This window comes from Bradysia coprophila, unplaced genomic scaffold (genome assembly GCF_014529535.1).
Source record: "Bradysia coprophila strain Holo2 unplaced genomic scaffold, BU_Bcop_v1 contig_232, whole genome shotgun sequence".
Lineage (NCBI taxonomy): Eukaryota > Metazoa > Arthropoda > Insecta > Diptera > Sciaridae > Bradysia > Bradysia coprophila.
Window position 1 is genome coordinate 20897859 of NW_023503493.1, and position 19852 is coordinate 20917710.

Sequence of the window (19852 nt, forward strand, 5' to 3'; positions counted from 1 at the left end):
CGATGACATCTAGTGACAAATACCACCTCATTTCCACTTGTTCAAGATTTAGTGCTTGAAATGAGCTTGTAAATACACTCAAAAGAATTTCACTCAGCCCTTTTACGCTTTACGATGAACGCTTCAACTAATTCGACCCAAGTTTTCGCTAATATTTTAACTGCGTTTTCGTTGCCATTTAAAGTGGATCTTAACTTTCATTTAGGTTTTACTTAAAAAATAAATTAACAAATTAATATTCCATTCCGAAGAAAAAAATTACCTATAAATTACCTTTTAAGCAAATAAACTTTCCACTTTTACTGCTTCGGTAAGATCGCGTGGCAGCAACTCATAAAAAATTCAAATTAATATTTACATTATTAGTGTTGGAGGAGAATTATATTGTTCCAATAAAATATTAGTGCTCAAAAGTGTAACTTTTTTTTAGAGTTTCAATGATTTTCATAAACGATAAAGCCTGTGAGAACGAATCAATATTTAATTTTATTCAAACCAAAACCAAAAAAAACGAAAGCCGTTCACGGAATTTAGTTACAATGTTACATAAGACTGTAAATAAATATTTCTCTGAGAATAACCCTTTTCTAATTATGGAGGCAAGCATAAAAGTCCATAAATTATTTAATAATTTTGTGACCGATATCAATTTGATGTAATATTAATAAGTTTAAGTATTACCTGACCAAAAAAAAAAACTTTTATAAGAAGGTCAGATATCCATCGTAGGTGTACGAGTAACGGTCAGTATAATTATGTTTTAGTGCCTATAACAATAAAAACGGTTCAATGGCTGATATTTTATTCCAAAAATTTCCATCGTAGGACAAAGCGAACGAAATTGTGGCAAGTTCTTTAAACCAAGAATTAAGAAAGCTCTGGAAAAGAGTTTGCCCTTAGAACCTTTTCCATTCGTGGTGTCCGTATGTATGAGAGATTTTGAAGTTATATGATGATATAATGTTGTCACTTAACAGCTTGTAAATTCAAGGTGGTTTAAAGAATTTTCCTTAGACACTGGCACCCATCTGTATCGACAACTTAACTAGTGTTAAAATATCTCGTCATTTAGGAAAAACTTTGGTTCTAACGCATGCTAAACAGCTCTCCTCCGGCTCGTGCCGGTAACTTCTCATTCGCTAAAAAAACCTTTTAGCATTCCGTCGCAAAATGTTCATGCATCATATCAGAAGTATTTCACAACTTGTTGCATAAGTAACTATTTTTTTACCTTGAAATATGTTTAATGTCCTGATTAAATCGGTTCAGCGACGCTTAGTTTAAATTTTTCATGGATCATTTTAAACTACAAAGAGTCGCTCTATTAACTGTTGGAGACGCGTTTAGTTGTTTTGTTAAAATTTCGTACCATGCCGTACTCCAATTCAGTCCACCATTAATTAGATCGGAAAATTTCAAGCAACATAACAAGTTTAAAAGTCTAAGCAATTGTCTTACTAACGATGTTTTTGTCGACTAACGATCGGAAAATTTGTTTGCTTTTCGGTATACTTATTTCATTTGCATTTACTCCTTCTTCTGATATTGCAAATATATAAACGGACAAGTCGCGTTGTTATTCAATCAAATGTTAACAAACTGGCATGTAAATCTAGGAAGCTACTATGCTTCCAATGTTTCATATATACTTTTCCACAATACAGCAATATAGTCAGACAAACGAGCATTAGACAAAAGAAATTGCAACATTTTTTCGTAAGACTCATACACAATACAACGAAACGTTGATACGAACTACACGCTCTACATACTTACAGTTTTCTTTTACATTCCACCATTGCAACATTCAAAATGCAAATTCCACACGAAAACTTATTTATTTTTATATGCATTTTCTATTGCATGAGTAGTCGTATTTTGTTTTCCGAAGCTCTAGCTTTCGAAGTCATTTCATATACCTAAATAGGAAAAGCATAACATTTCTCGTACATACAAATAAATTTTCCATATTTTTGCTTATCGTTATTTGAACCATTCAATCCTTTATGTATAATTTTCGTTGTAGTAAGCAATATATGGATATGGGAAAGCGATATTATAACCGATATTATACCGACCCGATACACTATAATAAATGAAAACAAAAACGAGTAATATAATTTATATCGCCATGATGACTTCTCGAAAGACTTGTTATTTCACTATGTGCCCGAAAAGATAATATTCAAATTTATAACAGGAAATTTTCTTTTGTATTCTTGCAGTTCCTCCTGAGCATCCATTGGTTTTGAATAGATGGGGACGCCAATTGAATGGAACAATACTCGGTCCGATGGAGGAGGGGGACGACATTATGCTCACATGTCGCGTTGTTGGTGGTAAGCCAAAAATGATATTCATGTTATATAGGGATTGCATTTTACTTATATCTTATGTACCCCCCTCTACTTATATCCGACCGACATATAAACGAAATTACTTATTCATATATATTATGTTTTGTGTTATTGTTGGAAAGTATTGGAAATGAAATTGGAAAAACCGAACTTACATAAAGTCTGTTCGAAGAAGATATTAGAAAATTTTTGAATGTGCAAAACTATATTACCGAATCGAGAATACAAAAGAGAAATTTGTCGTACTGTAATGAGTCTTATTTTTCTGATATTGCTATAGTTTCCGCATATAAAAATGTTGTAAAACTCAATGCCAAAGGCATATAAGTATATATTTCCTTCATGACCCTGTAATCAACATCTAAACGAAGTAAAAACCGAAACGACTACACACAAAAGCACATCCAAACGTACAGTGAATTAAGTACATCGCATTTTTTATCGTGTTTAATAGTGTCTAAGCTCTAAGCCCTTTCAGTCCATATAATGCTGATTTTACTTCAGACTATAGTAAGATAGGCTTTATGTGATGGTGGAAAAGCACGTTATTGAATAGCGTTGGCAACAAAAGAGAAATAATATTGATGATCCCTAATGTGTATTATAAATGAAAATAAAATAGACGTACAACCGAGTGAACAGCTAAAAGTATATAAAAGTGTGGTTCATGGAGTAGGTATTATTATATGGAGAATACGCAGGGCAATGAATATCCAAACTTTTCTTTAAGAATAACCGAGGAAAAAAGCAATTTCTAAGGATCATTTATCCTCTTATTATAATTGGAGAAGAACAAAAATATAAACATGATGATACAAATTTGTCTCCGCATGCTATTTAAACCGAAAATGTTAAATGTAACCGTATCGTGTCAGGTTATATTGTGATCTTTGCTATTGTTACGGTATAGTAAGAAAGTGATATATGGTGCTTGGCGTTTTCGAGTTGTTCCATTCACAATGGATAATTAATTATCGGCTGGAATTTTTCAAATGGAAAATACGAAAAATGTTTCAACGAAGTTTCTCAATAAAGTGAACCTAGGGAAAAAAAATTGCGCATTCTATCAAATAGAGGGAGAGATATTTTATAGAAATGTTTTGTATTTTTCGCTGCGGCTCAAATCATGTTGATGGTTTTGATTCCCGAACAACAGGTTATTCCGTTCATCTTTTTTTGTTTTATTTTCAAACAAGCGGTGGGTGTAGTCTGTAGTCAACATATGTTTTTGCAGTCTCCAAGATACGCGGAAACAAATCTTTTTTCGGTAAGATTTAATTGCAAATCATTTGTAAAATTGAATGGATTGCTTCAGAATGCATCATTTTTCATTATGTGAAGGTGTTGTGTGTTGAGGTATTAAATGAAGTCAACCGTCAACCACGCCCACTGATCTTACAAGCTAAACTGTTTTGACACACATAAAGCTCGACCAAGGTCAGGAAATCACATTTTCTGGTCGTATCAGTTTGAAACAAGTTTGAGTATTTGACCTGAGAGTTCAGGTCAGGTCACATATTTTAGAAAATGTGTAGGTCAGGTTTCACATAACTTGAATTTTTGTGACATCTAATTTTTAAGTCAAATTTGGCCTGCCTTCTTCAACCCAGGCTTTACCAATCGTACTATATTAGGTGAACTTCTGACACCAATTTTCTCATTCGAAAAACATAAAAAATAAACTTAAAATGCTACCAGTCTCTGAAAACATGAACAATATCAACTATTAAATTGACGTGCAATCGTCTGCACCTCGCCAATTGACTTCAAGAATAACAATTCTCTATAGGTTAATTCTTTTACATGGATGCCATTTCACTTAAGGAATTCCGGCTGTGAATTAACTTTATTTTATTCATATAAATTACTACGTTCCGTTAAAAAAGGCAATCGCTGCAGTAAAACTCCTTCACTTCATTGTACACCATAAAGCTAACTGCAATGCAAAGTTTCTTCGAAAGAAATGATAATAACAATAATTAGAATTGAGATACCACACACCACACTTGATATTGTTCGGGTTAAAATGAAAAATTCAAACTCAGACTCAATAACAATATTCGTAAATAAAAAACTCTAAAAAACTACTCAGATAAAAATATAAGTTTAATGTTTCGTACACCAAACAACTGTAGAGACATTACAATAAAAATAGAGTTTTTTTCGGCAACACAACAACACTAACTCTACTCTATACTGTAAGAAGAGCAACTCAAGAATAAAAATAAAATTGTTGCCTTTATGCTTTGCTAGAAAATGCAAATGGAACTCAATAATTATGTATAATTTAATGAAAATTTTATTATACTTTGAAACACCATCATAATTTCGTTCTCTTTTTCTTTTCTTTCCATTTTTTTTGTATGTGTGTACAATATATTCACGAAATCCGTACAAGGAAATCATCAAACATACGTATAGTACGTACATACTGGAGGTTTTGTTTTTGCTTCCGCGACTTTTGAAGTAAAATTTTATTTTCATTCTTTTTTCAGCAAAAAAAAAATGCTGGAACTTCTACTGTATAATAGAAAATTGGAGAACAACCCGTTTAAAAGTAAATTTCAGTAATTTAGCCATAATTTGTACATTTGACGCGATGTTGAAATTAGCACGCGTGTGTTTAATTGAATTAAAAAAAAGGATTTTTTATGGGTAAAATAAGGAAATCATACAAATGGTTGGTGTCGAAAATGGGTCGTCAAAGTATGACGAAGCGAAATTATTATATTTATAAATTTTTACATGAATAGTACTAGCATAGAATCCCATGCTCTCGACAATTTATTCTATTTTGTATTATATGCAATAATACTAACAGAGATTTTAATTTCATTAAACGATTTGAATTTCAATATAATTTTCGTTTGATATAAGAGAATAAAATAATTTAACGTTGAGTACGTGTATACTGTAATTACTGTATATACATGACAGATCTATACATTTTGATACCGAAATTTCATAGCATTGACGTGGAAAATTTATTTTTATGTGGATACAAATGAGACCGTTGTCGCTATCAATTAAAATGCGTAAAAGTCTAAACACAAAATGAAACACATATTTAGTGGTATAACAGAGGGTAGAAGGCTTAATTTGTGAGGCTTGTTGTTGGTGTTGTATTTAAAGTTGAGTAATGATAAAACATTGAATTAATTGAAAAATATTTCTTTCCCTTTCGTAGGTCGGCCGCAACCAGAAGTTCGATGGTACGTATGCTTACGATAACATTTAATACATAATGGTTCTTACAGTTAGTTTTGTTAACTTTATGTCTCTTGGCTCCACAAGCTTTTGATCTCAGTCCAGTGTATTTTGCTCACTGGATTGTAATTTATTTTTATTTGCTCCGAGCAGGTCAAATTCAGATCTTACCAATCTCATTGACGACACTTCAGCAACAGTTCAAACATTGCTTATTTCAAAGAATTAAATTCTGAATCTAGCAAATAATTTTGAAAAAAAATTAGAAAAATTCCGAAAAAATCAGAAATTGTTTTTCGGAATTTTCAGAATTCTGAGGAGGCGCTGTAACTATTCAGTACTGAATTCATGCCGTAAGTGTGCCTAAAATTTAAATTTTAAGTGAACGATTGGATGAAAAAGTGAACCGAATCATACATTTCAACGCTTCATTGTATGAAAATGACGCTACGTTAGAAAGACATCCGCACATTCCATTTTGAGTTTCGACCGCACTTACGGCGTGAATATCAAAACATATAACAAGTTAAACATCAACTGAAGCACCTGCTGAAGCACCACCGACATGCGCAATGGAATGCTTCACCTGAATTTGAACTGCTTCAATTAAAACATCCAAAACGCTAATAGAACTATTAGAATAGAAACGACAAACAGTGGTAGACTGGGTAGACTTTAAAACACAATTGAATTTCATTGTATTTTTATCGGGTGCGCCTCTTTGTCGTAAGACCGACCGATTTAATCGGCAAGTTGTGTGTAAGCAGCTTTAGGCTTTACACCAATTTGTATGGTGCAAACATTGAAAGCTTTTTAACTTTACACACTAAAAAAACGGTTATCCTTCCAAATAAAATCGTAATTTCTAATTTGTTTGTTTGAACAGGCTAGTAAACGGACTGCTCGTTGACGACCAATATGAACATAATTCGGGCGATGTAATTGAAAATCGCCTGCTGTGGCCAGCTGTACAGAGAACAGATTTAAATTCCGTATTTACTTGTCAGGCTGTGAACACAATGCTAGTTGAACCGAAAGAAAGCAGTTATGTGATGGACCTCCATTGTGAGTATATAAATTTTAGTCAACAAGAGAATGGTATACGGGTTTTTTTCGGGTGGGAACAGAGCTTATTATTGTTGCTGGCTGGAATTATGGCCATTTCAAGAAGAAAAAACCGAGGGATTTTGTCGGGCGATGTTCTTTCATTGAAATTAAAACTGTTAAAAGCACAAAAGCAGACACGCATATTCAATTTATGTGAAGAGAAAATTGTTTTTTACGTTTTTTTTTCGGTTAACGTTTTTGGTTTAACTGAGTAAATTACATTGCTAACCAGATTGTTATCTCCATACAATACCATTAATAAATCTTAGTGTGAAAAAATAACGCAAATCTGACCCTTTTTTAATTTGATAGGAACAACCTTTACACACAATTTAGATTTCATGTTTAGATTATGCGAAGTATTTATGTTGTCTGTTAGCGTTTGAGTGTAAATAGTGGGAACAAATAACCCTCGATATCCCTTTTTTCCAAAACCAACCAATTTAGGCGATACATTTTTCCAGTTCTTTAACTTTAATTAAGTTTCTTACACTTTAAAGTTATTTAAGGACTCTTTGCTCATTTATCAACACTTGGAATAACTTTCAAGCCCATCACCCCCTCCATGCCATTATTAGTTTAGCTAAGTTCGTTATCTTTACGAACAATCTCATTTGCCTAACCACAGTACAAACCCAAGAATACAAAGATAATCATCGTGTTATTCTAATTAACTATTTGCAATCCTGACATTACGTAATCCATCCACTATATACTACATGTATAGACACTCGCCTTCCATACCAGCTCACCATCAGATTCTATAATGTTCACTCAACTCGACCATCATAATCACCATCATCGGCAGCAACATTATCATCGTCATATTGACAATGTTATAATACAATACAATACAATATACACGCACCGACACCACCTCACATTTATCACCGGCATAAATATATAACGGACATTTCAAAGAGTCAGATTATTGATCTCAACTCAATTAATTTATCCTGAGCTTAATTGTCTAAATGTGCTGTCATTATAATTAACATCGATTGCTTTACGCTCACTTGTTCCTCTATACATATATATAAAATCCACGAAAAGCCTAAGCTAAATTTAAATAACAAACAAAATCAGGGGATGTACACTTGAAGCTTATTTCAATTTTATTTCGATTTTCCAATAAAACACTTTTGGAAATCATGGCATTTTGCATCGGATGCAATAGGGTTTTTTTTTGTGTTGCTGCTGGTGCAGAGGTTGTGGTATCTGCCTACAATGTGGATGGAAGTGTGGTGTATGTATATGTGTGCTAGAGAGAGTAAGCGAGCAAGCAAAATGTAATTATGTAAATTTATATCGAAATATTCGTTAAATATATTTTCACGGTGCAGGTCACTGATTGATTGTTTTCGAGTGTGCTTTATTGCTGTGTTTGAAATAAAAGCTTTTCATTTACGTGACGTGTGGAATGTAGAGATTCGCGTAGTTCTTTCACTTTGTGAGATGAGGGTATCTGTATGATAGTACAACTAATGATGTAATTTTGCGCTAGGGAGCGTTCATAAATGACGTGCGCATAATTATTGGTGAAGATGAATAAAATAATATTCTGCGCCGATTAAAAATACCTTTTTCGCAACAAGTGACCAAAATTATGACTTTCAATTGCATTTATTGCGAAAAACGTTGTATACAACTAGATGATAAAAACACACACGATGTGTATTGTCACATGCGGCCTTGAGTGACAATCTACACATTTAGTGCCTAAAAAAGCATCGGTTGTATAAGTAACTATGTCAAAACTCCTATCCCCCATTGTTAATAATGATGGTGCCGTAATAGGATTCTTTCTCTCTAAATGTTTCAGGTTTCAATGTTCCGAATTCATTTTGTTCTAACTAATAATTGTTAATTACAATAAAGTAAAATTACAAATCCGACCAGCAAAAGTACGGGAAAGGCATTGCTTGTTCCTATACGCTAAAAACACCACTAATGTTATATATTATTATGCGCTCAAATTTTGTGCTGTATGTTTTATGAAAACTTCAAACTTAGCCAACATTATTTTTACAAATTACACTGCAATTTTATATAATACTGAAATAAGCAAACAAACTTTCCACATAAAACGACCATGCGAAATTATATGAACGTTCGCTGGGAGTTGGTGTTGTTTTTCACCATCATACACGTCCCATGTCCATGCATTCATATGATTCACACACATATCAACGATAAATCACCATATAAATGTGCAGCAACGAACAAGGATGTTCGTTCAACTTTCCATGGCTTAGATTACATATATACAGACATATCTTGAACAATATAAATGTATCATCACATAACTAACAAGTTTTATATTCCACCGGAATAGCTTTTATGCATCAAACTTGTGATGGAAACGCTGGGATGATAGTAAAGTTGATTAGCTGAACGACGGTACTAGACTCGCAAGTGTAGCGCAGAAAATTTGGTATGGTCTTTGAACAGTATTTGTGGGTGAACGTAACAGTTGTAAGTTTGAGTTACAATTTTGTGACTTTGTTTCGGAAGGTTGCCTTTTCAAAGTCTTCAGTTATTGCATTACGAATCTCAAATGCGAATATGTTAACTTTTTACTCCATTCTATGTCGGTACGTACAAGCGATGATAATACTTCCCATGTAAGTTGAACGCGCGGGTATACGATAAAGAATATAGTATTGCCTGGAGGTCATATATGAAATATGAGTAAAAATCCTAATCACAACATCCAATTTTGACGAGATTGTTATTTGCGATGAGGTAATATACGACGTGTATTCATTTCTCATTTTGATAGACTTGCCGTCATAAAATGTTGTTACGTTGTTATGTTTATTATTAGCACCAATTTACAAAATGGAAGATAATGGTTTTAAATTCAATTTAAAGGCAAATAACCGATTGCCGGTTCAGGACCAGCACTCGTCATTGATTTGTGATTTGCATAACAAATAAATTGTTCCGACCATGCACAATAGCATTTAATGTGAGGAACGTCATTAGATCATTGTTGTACGTTACGATAAATTACATTAATTGTGCTGTCGCACAAATCGCATGCCGTAATTAATTTCCCTTAGCCATCACCTTATGTGTGATTGTATGTGTATCATAATTCAATAGAACAATGCAAAGTGTCGCAGCTTTTCTTTTGTCTGGCTGTAATTATTATTATTGCTCTATCTCTGGATCGCCACAATGGGGACACGGTCGGCGGATGTGTCCAGCGATGAGAAGTATTTCCTATGAATACAAATTTCCATAATTTTTAACTTTTTTTCTGTTAATTCATAGAACTCCGGATACGTATTAAGATACTCAAAAGATAAATAAAGAGGAGATTTTTGCTTTATACAATCCATATCGTTAAGGTCTGCTGAATTATTTTTTTGTATAAAAAAGTTTAGTTTGTTTTTTTCCTTCGTCGTTTTTTTGTGTGTGCGAATTTTATTTTTATTTATTTCTTTTCCCGAATACATTTTTTATTATTAGGTTTTTCATATATTTACTTAGCGCACCCATAAAAAGCTTCACTGTGAGCTCAGAAAACATTTCAAACGACTTTCTTAAAGTTTTTTTTTCTTCCTTCTTTCCACTTTTTTTTACTTCTCTTTTAAGCTTTGTTGGAAATGGTGATCCAAGCGTTTCTTAACTTTTGTTACAATCTATTTACCCCATTGTATTTCACCGTTTTCCAAGATTAAGATGTTGCTTTATTGTGAAACGACATTTAGAAGTGTCAAAGGATTTAGAAAGAAAATTCTTTTTGTAATTGATGGTAATGTGTATTCGGATGTATATATATATATATATAAATTCGTTATATTTTATTCGATTATAGTGATGCCGTTTGTACTGATTAATACTTCTTTTTATTACATTATTTTATTCAGTTGGTTTGGTATTTATATCAACATTAATAATATGAAATATAATAATTTCATGACATGATTGATTGGAAGATTTCTACTCAAATAATAATAATATTCTTCATTCTTACTGGTTTTTCTTTCTTTCTTTCATATCTGAAGTGGAAAGTTAATACCCACAAGCGATCTTAGTGATCATGGAATATTTCATCTTATACATCTTTGCATTATTCTCAGTTAATATTTAGTATATTGTGCACCGCTCCGCTGTTGTGGAAAACATTCCTAAGTACAACAAAAATCAATTTGTGCACCTAGATAGAAATAATACTTTTTGCATTTGACAACTAGTCGAACGATGAAATAAAGGAAACTCTAAATAAGCCACTAGACTGACTTGTTATAGCCATTTGAATCAACATTATAAAAATTGCTTTGTCTGTTGATGCTAATTTTTTAAAAATAGAACATGCGGGGGTCAGATATTTGTAAATTTTGTTGACTTTCGAAACTTTTAAAGGAGTTTCCTATCGTTTAAAAAATATTTTTAGAGGATTTTTGACTGATTCTGGATGGTTTTTTTTTCTTCAATTTTTAAGAATCTACTTGAGTCCAGGATTTTCTTTCGTATTTGAATGATTTTCTGAACATTTTCTTTTGGCTGACAAATGATTTTCTATGAATGTTTGCCCCTTGTATAATAACAATTGAATGTTGTTTAAGTTAAGTTTACACTTAAAATATCTTTGGGCTGCCCAACTATAGTCCCACTTTTTGCTTCATAACAAATTTATCATTCTTTAGTCAATTATAAATGGTTTACGAACGAATGAGTCTATAAAATGAAGATTTAAGAGAGGAAATCTAACGGTTTCTTTTGGTTGTAAAAGCACCCTCGACAATAGTCCTTACTCCGTATACTATAGTATACTAACAGGCTACAAACAGATAATTGGTAGTTTCTGAAAGGTTGTTTAAGACTTATTGTCAATGATAAGCTCAGAATGTGAATGTGGATTGTAGAAGTTAATTGCTTTGTTTGTAGCATATACACTTAAAAGTTATCAAGTTTCAATACAGCTTAGGGATCGCCAAACACTAATAACTTTTCCTAAAGAGACATGAGATCTTTTCGCAAAATATTTCTCTTCAACCAAACATCGACAATTGTTATACTATTCAATCGATACTCAATAATTATGATGTTATATAGTAAGTAAATGTGCTAATTTAAGAGTTTCTTTGAAAAAACATAAAAATCAACCCAAAGCTATACTTCTAAGGCTAAAGCTACGTTGCTCATTTTAAAGCAATAAATTTTTTTCTCAATTTATTTCCCAGTAAAACCGCTCACTGTTGAAATACAGAATAAACCCAGTTCATTGGTAGCAGATCGAAGATATGAAGTTTCTTGCGAGAGCTCGGGGTCCAGGCCAAATGCTATTATTACGTGGTACAAAGGAAAGCGGCAATTAAGACGAACGAAGGTTTGTACACTTTGTATAATTTGTGGAATATTATCGTTCTTTGAAACAAAGCAAAAATTGTTTTTACTACGGTTTATATATGCACGGTTAGCTATTCATAGAGTGGAAATTCAGTTTCTTTGTATAGCATGTTTTTACAACATCTTTTTTTTCCTCTGGAGTTAACCCCGAAACAAAATAGTTGGGAGGCTTGAGTTTGAATTATGTTTTGTTTTAACATAATTAGTTTGACAAATTTATGATTTTTTATTGCATAGAAACCTAATACCGTTGTATAAAACACTCCAAGACATGTCCCAGAAAACAAGGACATTTCCCTACTTACCTGAGGTTATTTATGGTTATTTGTTATTAATTACGCTTGATTTAAATGCTCTTGGCATAAGCCAATCAATCATTCGTACATTTTCATTATTATCGATAACGGAAGCACAAACACAACATAATCTGATGGATTTATGGCAATTGACCCTACGTATTAAAATAACATTTGGTGCTAAGAGAATGAATTTGAGCATGGAAGTTGAACATTGAATTGGATGTATATAGTATACACTATACAATAAATAAATTAGATCATGCCATGACATTTTCGTTTCAATTGAATAACCAATTGGTTTTACCGGTCAAGTCAAATCAAATTTCTCAAAATATCAAAAGATTATTTTTCGATTAAACGTGGACAGTTTGGAGGGCTTTCGAAAGTAATAAACCATTACACTATGACTGGGGTATCATAATGTATTACGCGTGGCATGCACTGGGGAATAAACAATCGGATAATGGGAAATTACATGGAATGCTTATGTTGCGATCAATTTGAAAAAAAAAAAAACAATTTCGACCTTTTTATTGAAAATTAATATATTTTCTGTCTGATGGAGTTAGGCTGGGTGTAATTGATATCAAATTATGCATTTTCGGGTAAATTTCAATAAAGTAATACTGAACGCGGTGTAGAGAATATAATGATAGCATCACTCTCGTATACAACCGAACGCGGTCACGTACTTCAAATAATAATCAAAAGTAGAGCAAAAGGTTAAGCTCATGGATCATCCAATCGGCGTGGGACTCATCCATTCTGTTTAAAAAAATTAATACACAAAGTAAACGACCTTTTAATAACAAATTGACATATTATTTACTGACAACTGACTTATACAGCACAATCATGATATATTTAACCGAAGTAAAGGATTTTGTATCAAACAAGAGAAAATAGATTTATTCTCAGAGGTAGTAGATTTCGCCTTACTTCAGATACTTGAAGAACTCTAAAAAACAATGTTTTTCATAAAAAGGGGTTTCTGGCCAGGTGATCCAAAGATTGTCCTAAAATACAAATTTTTGTAACGTCGATTTGCCTGACAAAAAGTCATTAATTTTCGAGATTCTGATTTTTCGAATTCAAACCTCCAAAGATATTCACATTTCGTAAAAAACGCTTTTCTACAAATATTTAATCAAACGAACAAAGACGTTGACAAATTGATATTCAAGGGTGCGATTCATTACGATTAGAACTATCATATATCTCTACTAACAAATTTCCAATTATAATTCCATTACCACCAGACAAGGATATGATACAACACTGTAGCATATCATTATACCATTCCGAACACAATTAATACATTCCAATTATTGATTAAGATGTAAAACCTTCACCAAAGTATCTAAACAAACATTATTTTCTCAACAGCATTGGTTTGGAATTACCCTAAGTATAACCCTTATCTCTCACTTACGACAATGTTGGTACACGCACGCTCACTAATATACCCGCTCAGCGTGTACCCAAACCATTTATATATTATAAAGTGTAGTGGAGTAAATCCGTTCCGAAACTAAAATTTATAATTTATATTAGACTTATACGAAAAGTCGAGAATTAAGGCCCTCATTTTGGGATTTGAAAATAAAGTCCCTTACCTATTAGTGGTAATATCACATTTTGAATTCAATGTTATAATACTGACTCTTAAATTACTCTGCATTTGTGGTCTAGATGATTATAATAATCAAAGTTTAATTCTGTAAAACTTTCATCATCACCAATCATCAACAACATGTGTGTGCCGGCGATGTGTATGTGTATGTGTAAATTCCGTATATATATATATTGTTCACTGTGTTACTAAGGCGTCGAACCGTTCAACTATGGGTATTTGCAATAATAGTAAAATTTCGTTCCATATTCCGCTATACCCAATAACATGTAAAATTTGTAACTTTTACGTGTGCCATGGCTTTTGTATATGCGTGTATCGTAAAATAACCATAATTCCCATACTCATGTTCGGGGAAATTTAATAAATTTTCCGTATTTTAATCAGTTAATCCAAGTAAGTATTAGAAGTAATTTATATTCTCTTCTGTGCTTTATCCAAAAAGTGATGTTAAAGTCACTGGTATAGAGAGCTTCCTTCGGAAATAATTTAAGATTTAATTAGAATTTACAAGATAACTTTCAAGGCAAGCATCATCATGGTATATATTCTCTTGTTCGTAGAGTGTTTTGTGATTTAGCAATTTTCGATATAAGAACTTTTAGTTTATGTCAATTTTTCAGAAAAGATTTAGTTAAGACGGAAATTGTGTAATTAAATTAAGTTATAGAGAGAATGATGTAGAAAATGTTAGATTTACGGGGTTTGTCTTTGTTTATTATAATATATTGGAACAAGATTTATACCACCGCGGTTTAAGTGCAATATAATGGCTATAGTTTTACATCCACAAACTCATTTGGAAGATGGAAGATTAAAACGGTTTAAGTCGTGGCAACGCAACAAAATCTATCCGCAATTTCTATGTATTTCTTCTGCACTAAGAGTAATTTACAACTACGTCTATCACATTCAAAACATTTCAATCTTCGTTTTGTTGAATACGTATATTGAATGCCATTTTCTCCATTGAAATCTAAATTTTGACTGCATGTTACTGACATGCAATTGAACGTATGCATACTGAAACATCCTGCATATAGGTTGTGACAATTACAGCCTAATACCGTTTACTATTTTGTGTTATTTTTAGGTCTCATTCATACGGAAGTTAGTTTTTTTTATAGGAAAATGTATTTGTTAGACTTCAGTTTAATTCCTTTTTTCAATTCTCCTGGTTGAATGGTTTTAGTATACCGCAGAACGGTGGTAAAATTAATGTAAAAAGCTAGAGCCATTTTTTGGCTGGTTTTGCAGCGTCACAGTTTTGCAATTGCCCACAAATGGTAAGGATAATCGACATACAAATTAAATCTGTTAGGTGTATACTTCATTTGTTTAAAATGTCACCAAGTGTTTGATACAAAATCTATTCATTAGTTTCATCTCACATTTTTCTAATAGTATTTTTCGTTACGAGTGTGCAAAGTTACTTTTCTGATACATCTCGCAATGAGAATGGTCTTTTTTACCTGTCGTCTTAAGAAAGACGCACAGGGGTTTAGAGGGTCTACGGATTGTCTGTGTAAGAAAAGAAATTTCGTCCATTGATCCACATTATGATTCTAAGACACAATAGTACATTTCGTATCTGGGTTAAAAGTCTTTTTTAGCGTGTGAGAAGTTTCCAGACAGAGCCGAAGGCGAGGTCGGGAATCGAATACGCTAAAAAAGACTTTTAGTCCGTGGTATAGTATTTTTCATATTGGAGAAAGATTTTTCTCCGTCTTTCTTTTTTAGCGTGTGAGAAGTTTCCAGACAGAGCCGAAGGCAAAAAGACTTTTAGTCCTAGGTACGAAATGTACTATTTTGTGCTTCAAGACTGAAATTCGACGGATTTCGACACGCATTCTACGATCGAAAAGTTCAATTTTTCTGTATTTCTCAGAGAGAGGTATTTGCGGCCAAGAAAGTACTTTCTCGGACGCTCTCTCCGACCGAAAATGGATTTTCATATACATTTTTCCGGCCGTGAAATACTTTGTGCAATGTGCATGCTTTGTTGTTGAAATGGCTGTAGAGTGATTTCTATGTTAATGGTGTTGTGGTTCATCTCATTTCAGTTTTCAAGCACAAAAATCGTCGTTTGTGACTCGTGATGAAAGCTGCATTTTTCGGTACACGTCGTAAGCTTGTTCTACTCGGCTCTGCCTCGTTAGGACAAGCTTGCTACTAGTACCGAAAAATTCAACTTTTCATCAATCGTAGCAAAATGTACTAATTTGTCACCATTACAGCTAACAGATAACTCGATTTTTCTATAAATAATGTGATATAAACGAAGTGATTTTACAGATACTTGAGCAAAAACCTTTTTTCTTTCTCTGTGTTCACTTATTTCGAAAGAATGTTTTCGTTAGTATATTTCATAGTCACTTCTACGTCTTCTTCACCGACGTGAAAAAAATTAAAATTTGACGAAAAACATAAGATGAAAAGAATTTTCGAAAGGGAATTTGGACGGTAGGTTGATAATAATCAATCTTTTGTGGAGATTCTTGAAATTATAATATAAAATAGTCTCAAAAGTAAAAATATAGAGTTTTAGCGAAACTCTTTTTACTTTTTATATTCTACCGTCGCATCGCTATTTCAAGAAAGATGTCATTGCAATAACGTGGTTAACCTAAAGTCACACCTTTCCAACGATACCAAACATGTCCTGTTTCAACATGGCGATGTAACTTTCATACGTTTAAGGTCGTAAGAAAGTTATTTGGACATATTGAAAGACATCATGTTTGGTATCGTTGGAAAGGTGGGACTCTATGCTAACTCAGCAATACAAATTTAGGGCAAGAAAAAATTGATTTAGGTCCCAAACAAAGAAAAAATCGTCTAACTCAAAATTTTGCCGCACACCCGATTTTAATATTATGTGATTCTTAATCACGAGGCTGCCATCTACTAATATCAATACAAAAATTGCATGTACACGACATATCAGGTATCGAAATTTTCAGGCTGAATACAACCGAGAGAAATCCATCTATTGAGCGTTCATACAATCTCACTTACTTGGACTAAGAAACGTAAAAATGAATGAAAAACGCAGCTATATGAAGTTTCTCGTGAATGCATAGTTTTTTCATAAATTAATTTAACATTCTTATTTTAGTCGCTGAATGCTGTGCTGTGTTAATGCTGAAAAACTTGTTTTTGCTTCCGCATGTAAAATATGTAAATCTGTTCCGAAATGTTTGTTTTGACCCGTAAGAAATAGCATTAGCGTTTTTATAGAAAAGCGTTCTTTTTTACTGCATTCCATATTACATCTTACCCTACGGGATAACTTAGTCTAAAATGAGTGGTTGCCTTCATAAAGGAACATTTTTTGCATTTTTCCATCACACAACTTTTAAAACAATTTCTGTCGGAACAAGCGATGAGACAGCGTCAATATTTTTTTTTTTTTTCGTTTCTTTTGTTCTTCCTCATTTTTACGGAAAATGCATATCATTTTCTATGACACGTGCACAAGAAAATGTTTGAGTTTATAAAATTCAAAAAATTTCAGTCTTGTCAATTATGATTTTCTGACTATTCGTGTCTATGCTAGTTACTCTAATTGATCGATTCGGGTTGCACGATGTACGAAACATAGACCCTACAATGCAGAGAAATTGTAATAATTGATTTTATGCTTCTGAGAATGTGTTGTGTATGTGTGTTGAAAAAAAAAAGATTATACCGTTCCTATTCCGGGCATGTTTGCAGCTTAGCGGAATATATTTTTAGATTTTTACTTATGCATAGGAAACATATCTATCGCGAAAAGTTATTTAAATTATATTTAGAATTTTTGCATTTTTGTTATTTTCAAATCCTCTTTTTACACGAAAATACATAAACGTGTAGCGTGCATTTATACGAGCCAGGTTTTCATTTTTCCTATTTCGCTTTTTTTTTTGTCAAGAAAAGCTTCCTTCTTTCCAATGTTCACATTTCATTTTATCTTTCTCGAACACATACGGCTGTTGTTGTATACTCCACTACTGTACCTGCCTTAATGTAATAAAAAATTTATAAAGATTTTCATGCAGGATGAAACACTGAATAATACAACTAGATCGGAATTGAGTTTCGTTCCGTCAACTGAAGATGATGGAAAATCTATAACATGCAGAGCTGAAAATCCGAAAGTGACTGGTCTTTTTCTGGAAACAACTTGGAAACTCGATGTTGTTTGTAAGTCTCTTTTTTTATCTTTTACATTTTATATGCAATAATATGTGTGAGTGTGTATCACACAGATAAGTAAACATTTGATAAAACTACGTAATATTTGCATGAAATATTTACTCTACTAACAATGCATTTTAAAATGGGTTGCAATGTATTCCGTTGCGTCGAAAAGTCACGACTGCAATACTATTCGATTTTTCAATATACTATACGCGATTCCACTTCCACGGACTTTTCGCGTATTAGGAGTGTGACATTCTTTTCGTGTTCGCACTTGACTGACAGTTTTGCTGTCTCCATTTTTTAAAGTTTTACGGGGAAATTTTGTTCAACTTCATGGGGTATGTTATCGATTTAATTGTGTTTAGGCCTGTTGGTAGGGATATCGTCGTTGCACTGGAACATCTAACAGTTTCTTTCCAAATGAGGGGAGGGGGGTAAAACCAAGAGGAGCAAGCATATGACCGAAAAAAGCAAGACATAAAAACAGGCTAAATATGGGTCAGGTGGTTCTGCTATTGGGTTGGTGAACGTCTTTTCTGAATATGTACAAGAAGCATGTGGTGCCAGACTAAGTTACAGGAATAGTTAAACCATTACATTGTGTCGAAAATAAATGAATTTGGATGTAATGCAGAAGGCAGACTTATGGACAACGCGAACTGATGCAGAAATCAGACTGATGTAGAAAACATTTTCTGCTAAAGAAGAGATAACCTTCTCACATTCTCGTTTTATAAGAGGAGTCCAACATGTCAACGATATTAAGAAGTTTAATCGTGACAATGAAGGAACAACGGCAGTAGTTCACCATTTTCATGATGTTGCACATGTTCCGGACACTGATAATAATTCGGTGTTGGCGATAGAGCACAATAAGACTATTAGAAAGATTCTGGAGTCCCTATACATTATGACGAATGACACGATTGATTTCAGGAGAGAGATTACGGCTGCATTTCTCTATTCTCTTCTCTATACTCTACCATCAAATCTGTGCACAGAAATTGCACAAAATGTGTATGTAATGTGCACAAATATTTATGTGCACATTACATACACATTTTGTGCAACTTGTGTGCACAGATTTGATGGTAGAAAATAGAGAAGAGAATAGAGAAATGCAGCCGTAATCTCTCTCAGGCGAGACACTGAGAGCATTAATTCGGTGTACAAAAGCTTGCTAAGGAAGTAACTAATACATGTTCCGTATAAAGTGCAGTTTAATTAGGCCGCATTGTCTTTTCCACTTGAGTTTTGTGATTGAGTTGCAATGTCAAAATAGTAAACAAAGAAGGTCGAGTTAATTTTCGTTTTGAATAATTAGTTAATTCGATTGCCATCCATTGTAAGTATTAAAACCCCTGAGTTAGATAAATGTGAATTATAAGCTAAGTTTAGTGTTTTTTCTATGTTAAAAAATTAGATGCTGATGATGCGAAAATAAAATCGCGAAATGTCCATTAAAAACAAAGTTTTTTTTTTATTTTTCGACCGGAAAATCAAGGAGAACCCGATCCACGGTCAAGGAAAACACAACCTGTTTCTATTCTCGTTTTTGCAAGAAGAGCTTGGGTGACAGGTCTCATTTCTTTATAAATTAGTGAAATCTTAAAATTAAATCCCAAAAATTTCTATTTGTTAATGCATGAAAATGTAGAATATCGAGACATGAGAAATTAAACTTAAATGTTCAGGTCCGT

General features: G+C 32.9%; 1 protein-coding gene and 1 long non-coding RNA gene across 5 annotated transcripts in view; one reads left to right on the top strand and one right to left on the bottom strand.

Annotated features, from left to right (window-relative positions):
- The window catches only part of LOC119076225 (nephrin), a 173624-nt gene that overhangs the window by 110812 nt on the left and 42960 nt on the right, over window positions 1–19852 (top strand). For all 4 annotated transcript variants that reach the window (XM_037182881.1, XM_037182882.1, XM_037182883.1 and 1 more), the window contains exons 6-10: window positions 2226–2339; window positions 5545–5569; window positions 6451–6629; window positions 11867–12012; window positions 18008–18152. In XM_037182881.1, the coding sequence (XP_037038776.1) occupies window positions 2226–2339; window positions 5545–5569; window positions 6451–6629; window positions 11867–12012; window positions 18008–18152 (609 nt within the window). The remainder of the gene's footprint in view (window positions 1–2225; window positions 2340–5544; window positions 5570–6450; window positions 6630–11866; window positions 12013–18007; window positions 18153–19852) is intronic.
- Window positions 542–15930, bottom strand: LOC119076226. The gene is made up of 3 exons (XR_005087580.1): window positions 15770–15930; window positions 13020–13022; window positions 542–552 (listed from the first exon to the last, which is right to left on the bottom strand). It is a non-coding gene; the product is annotated as an uncharacterized LOC119076226 (long non-coding RNA).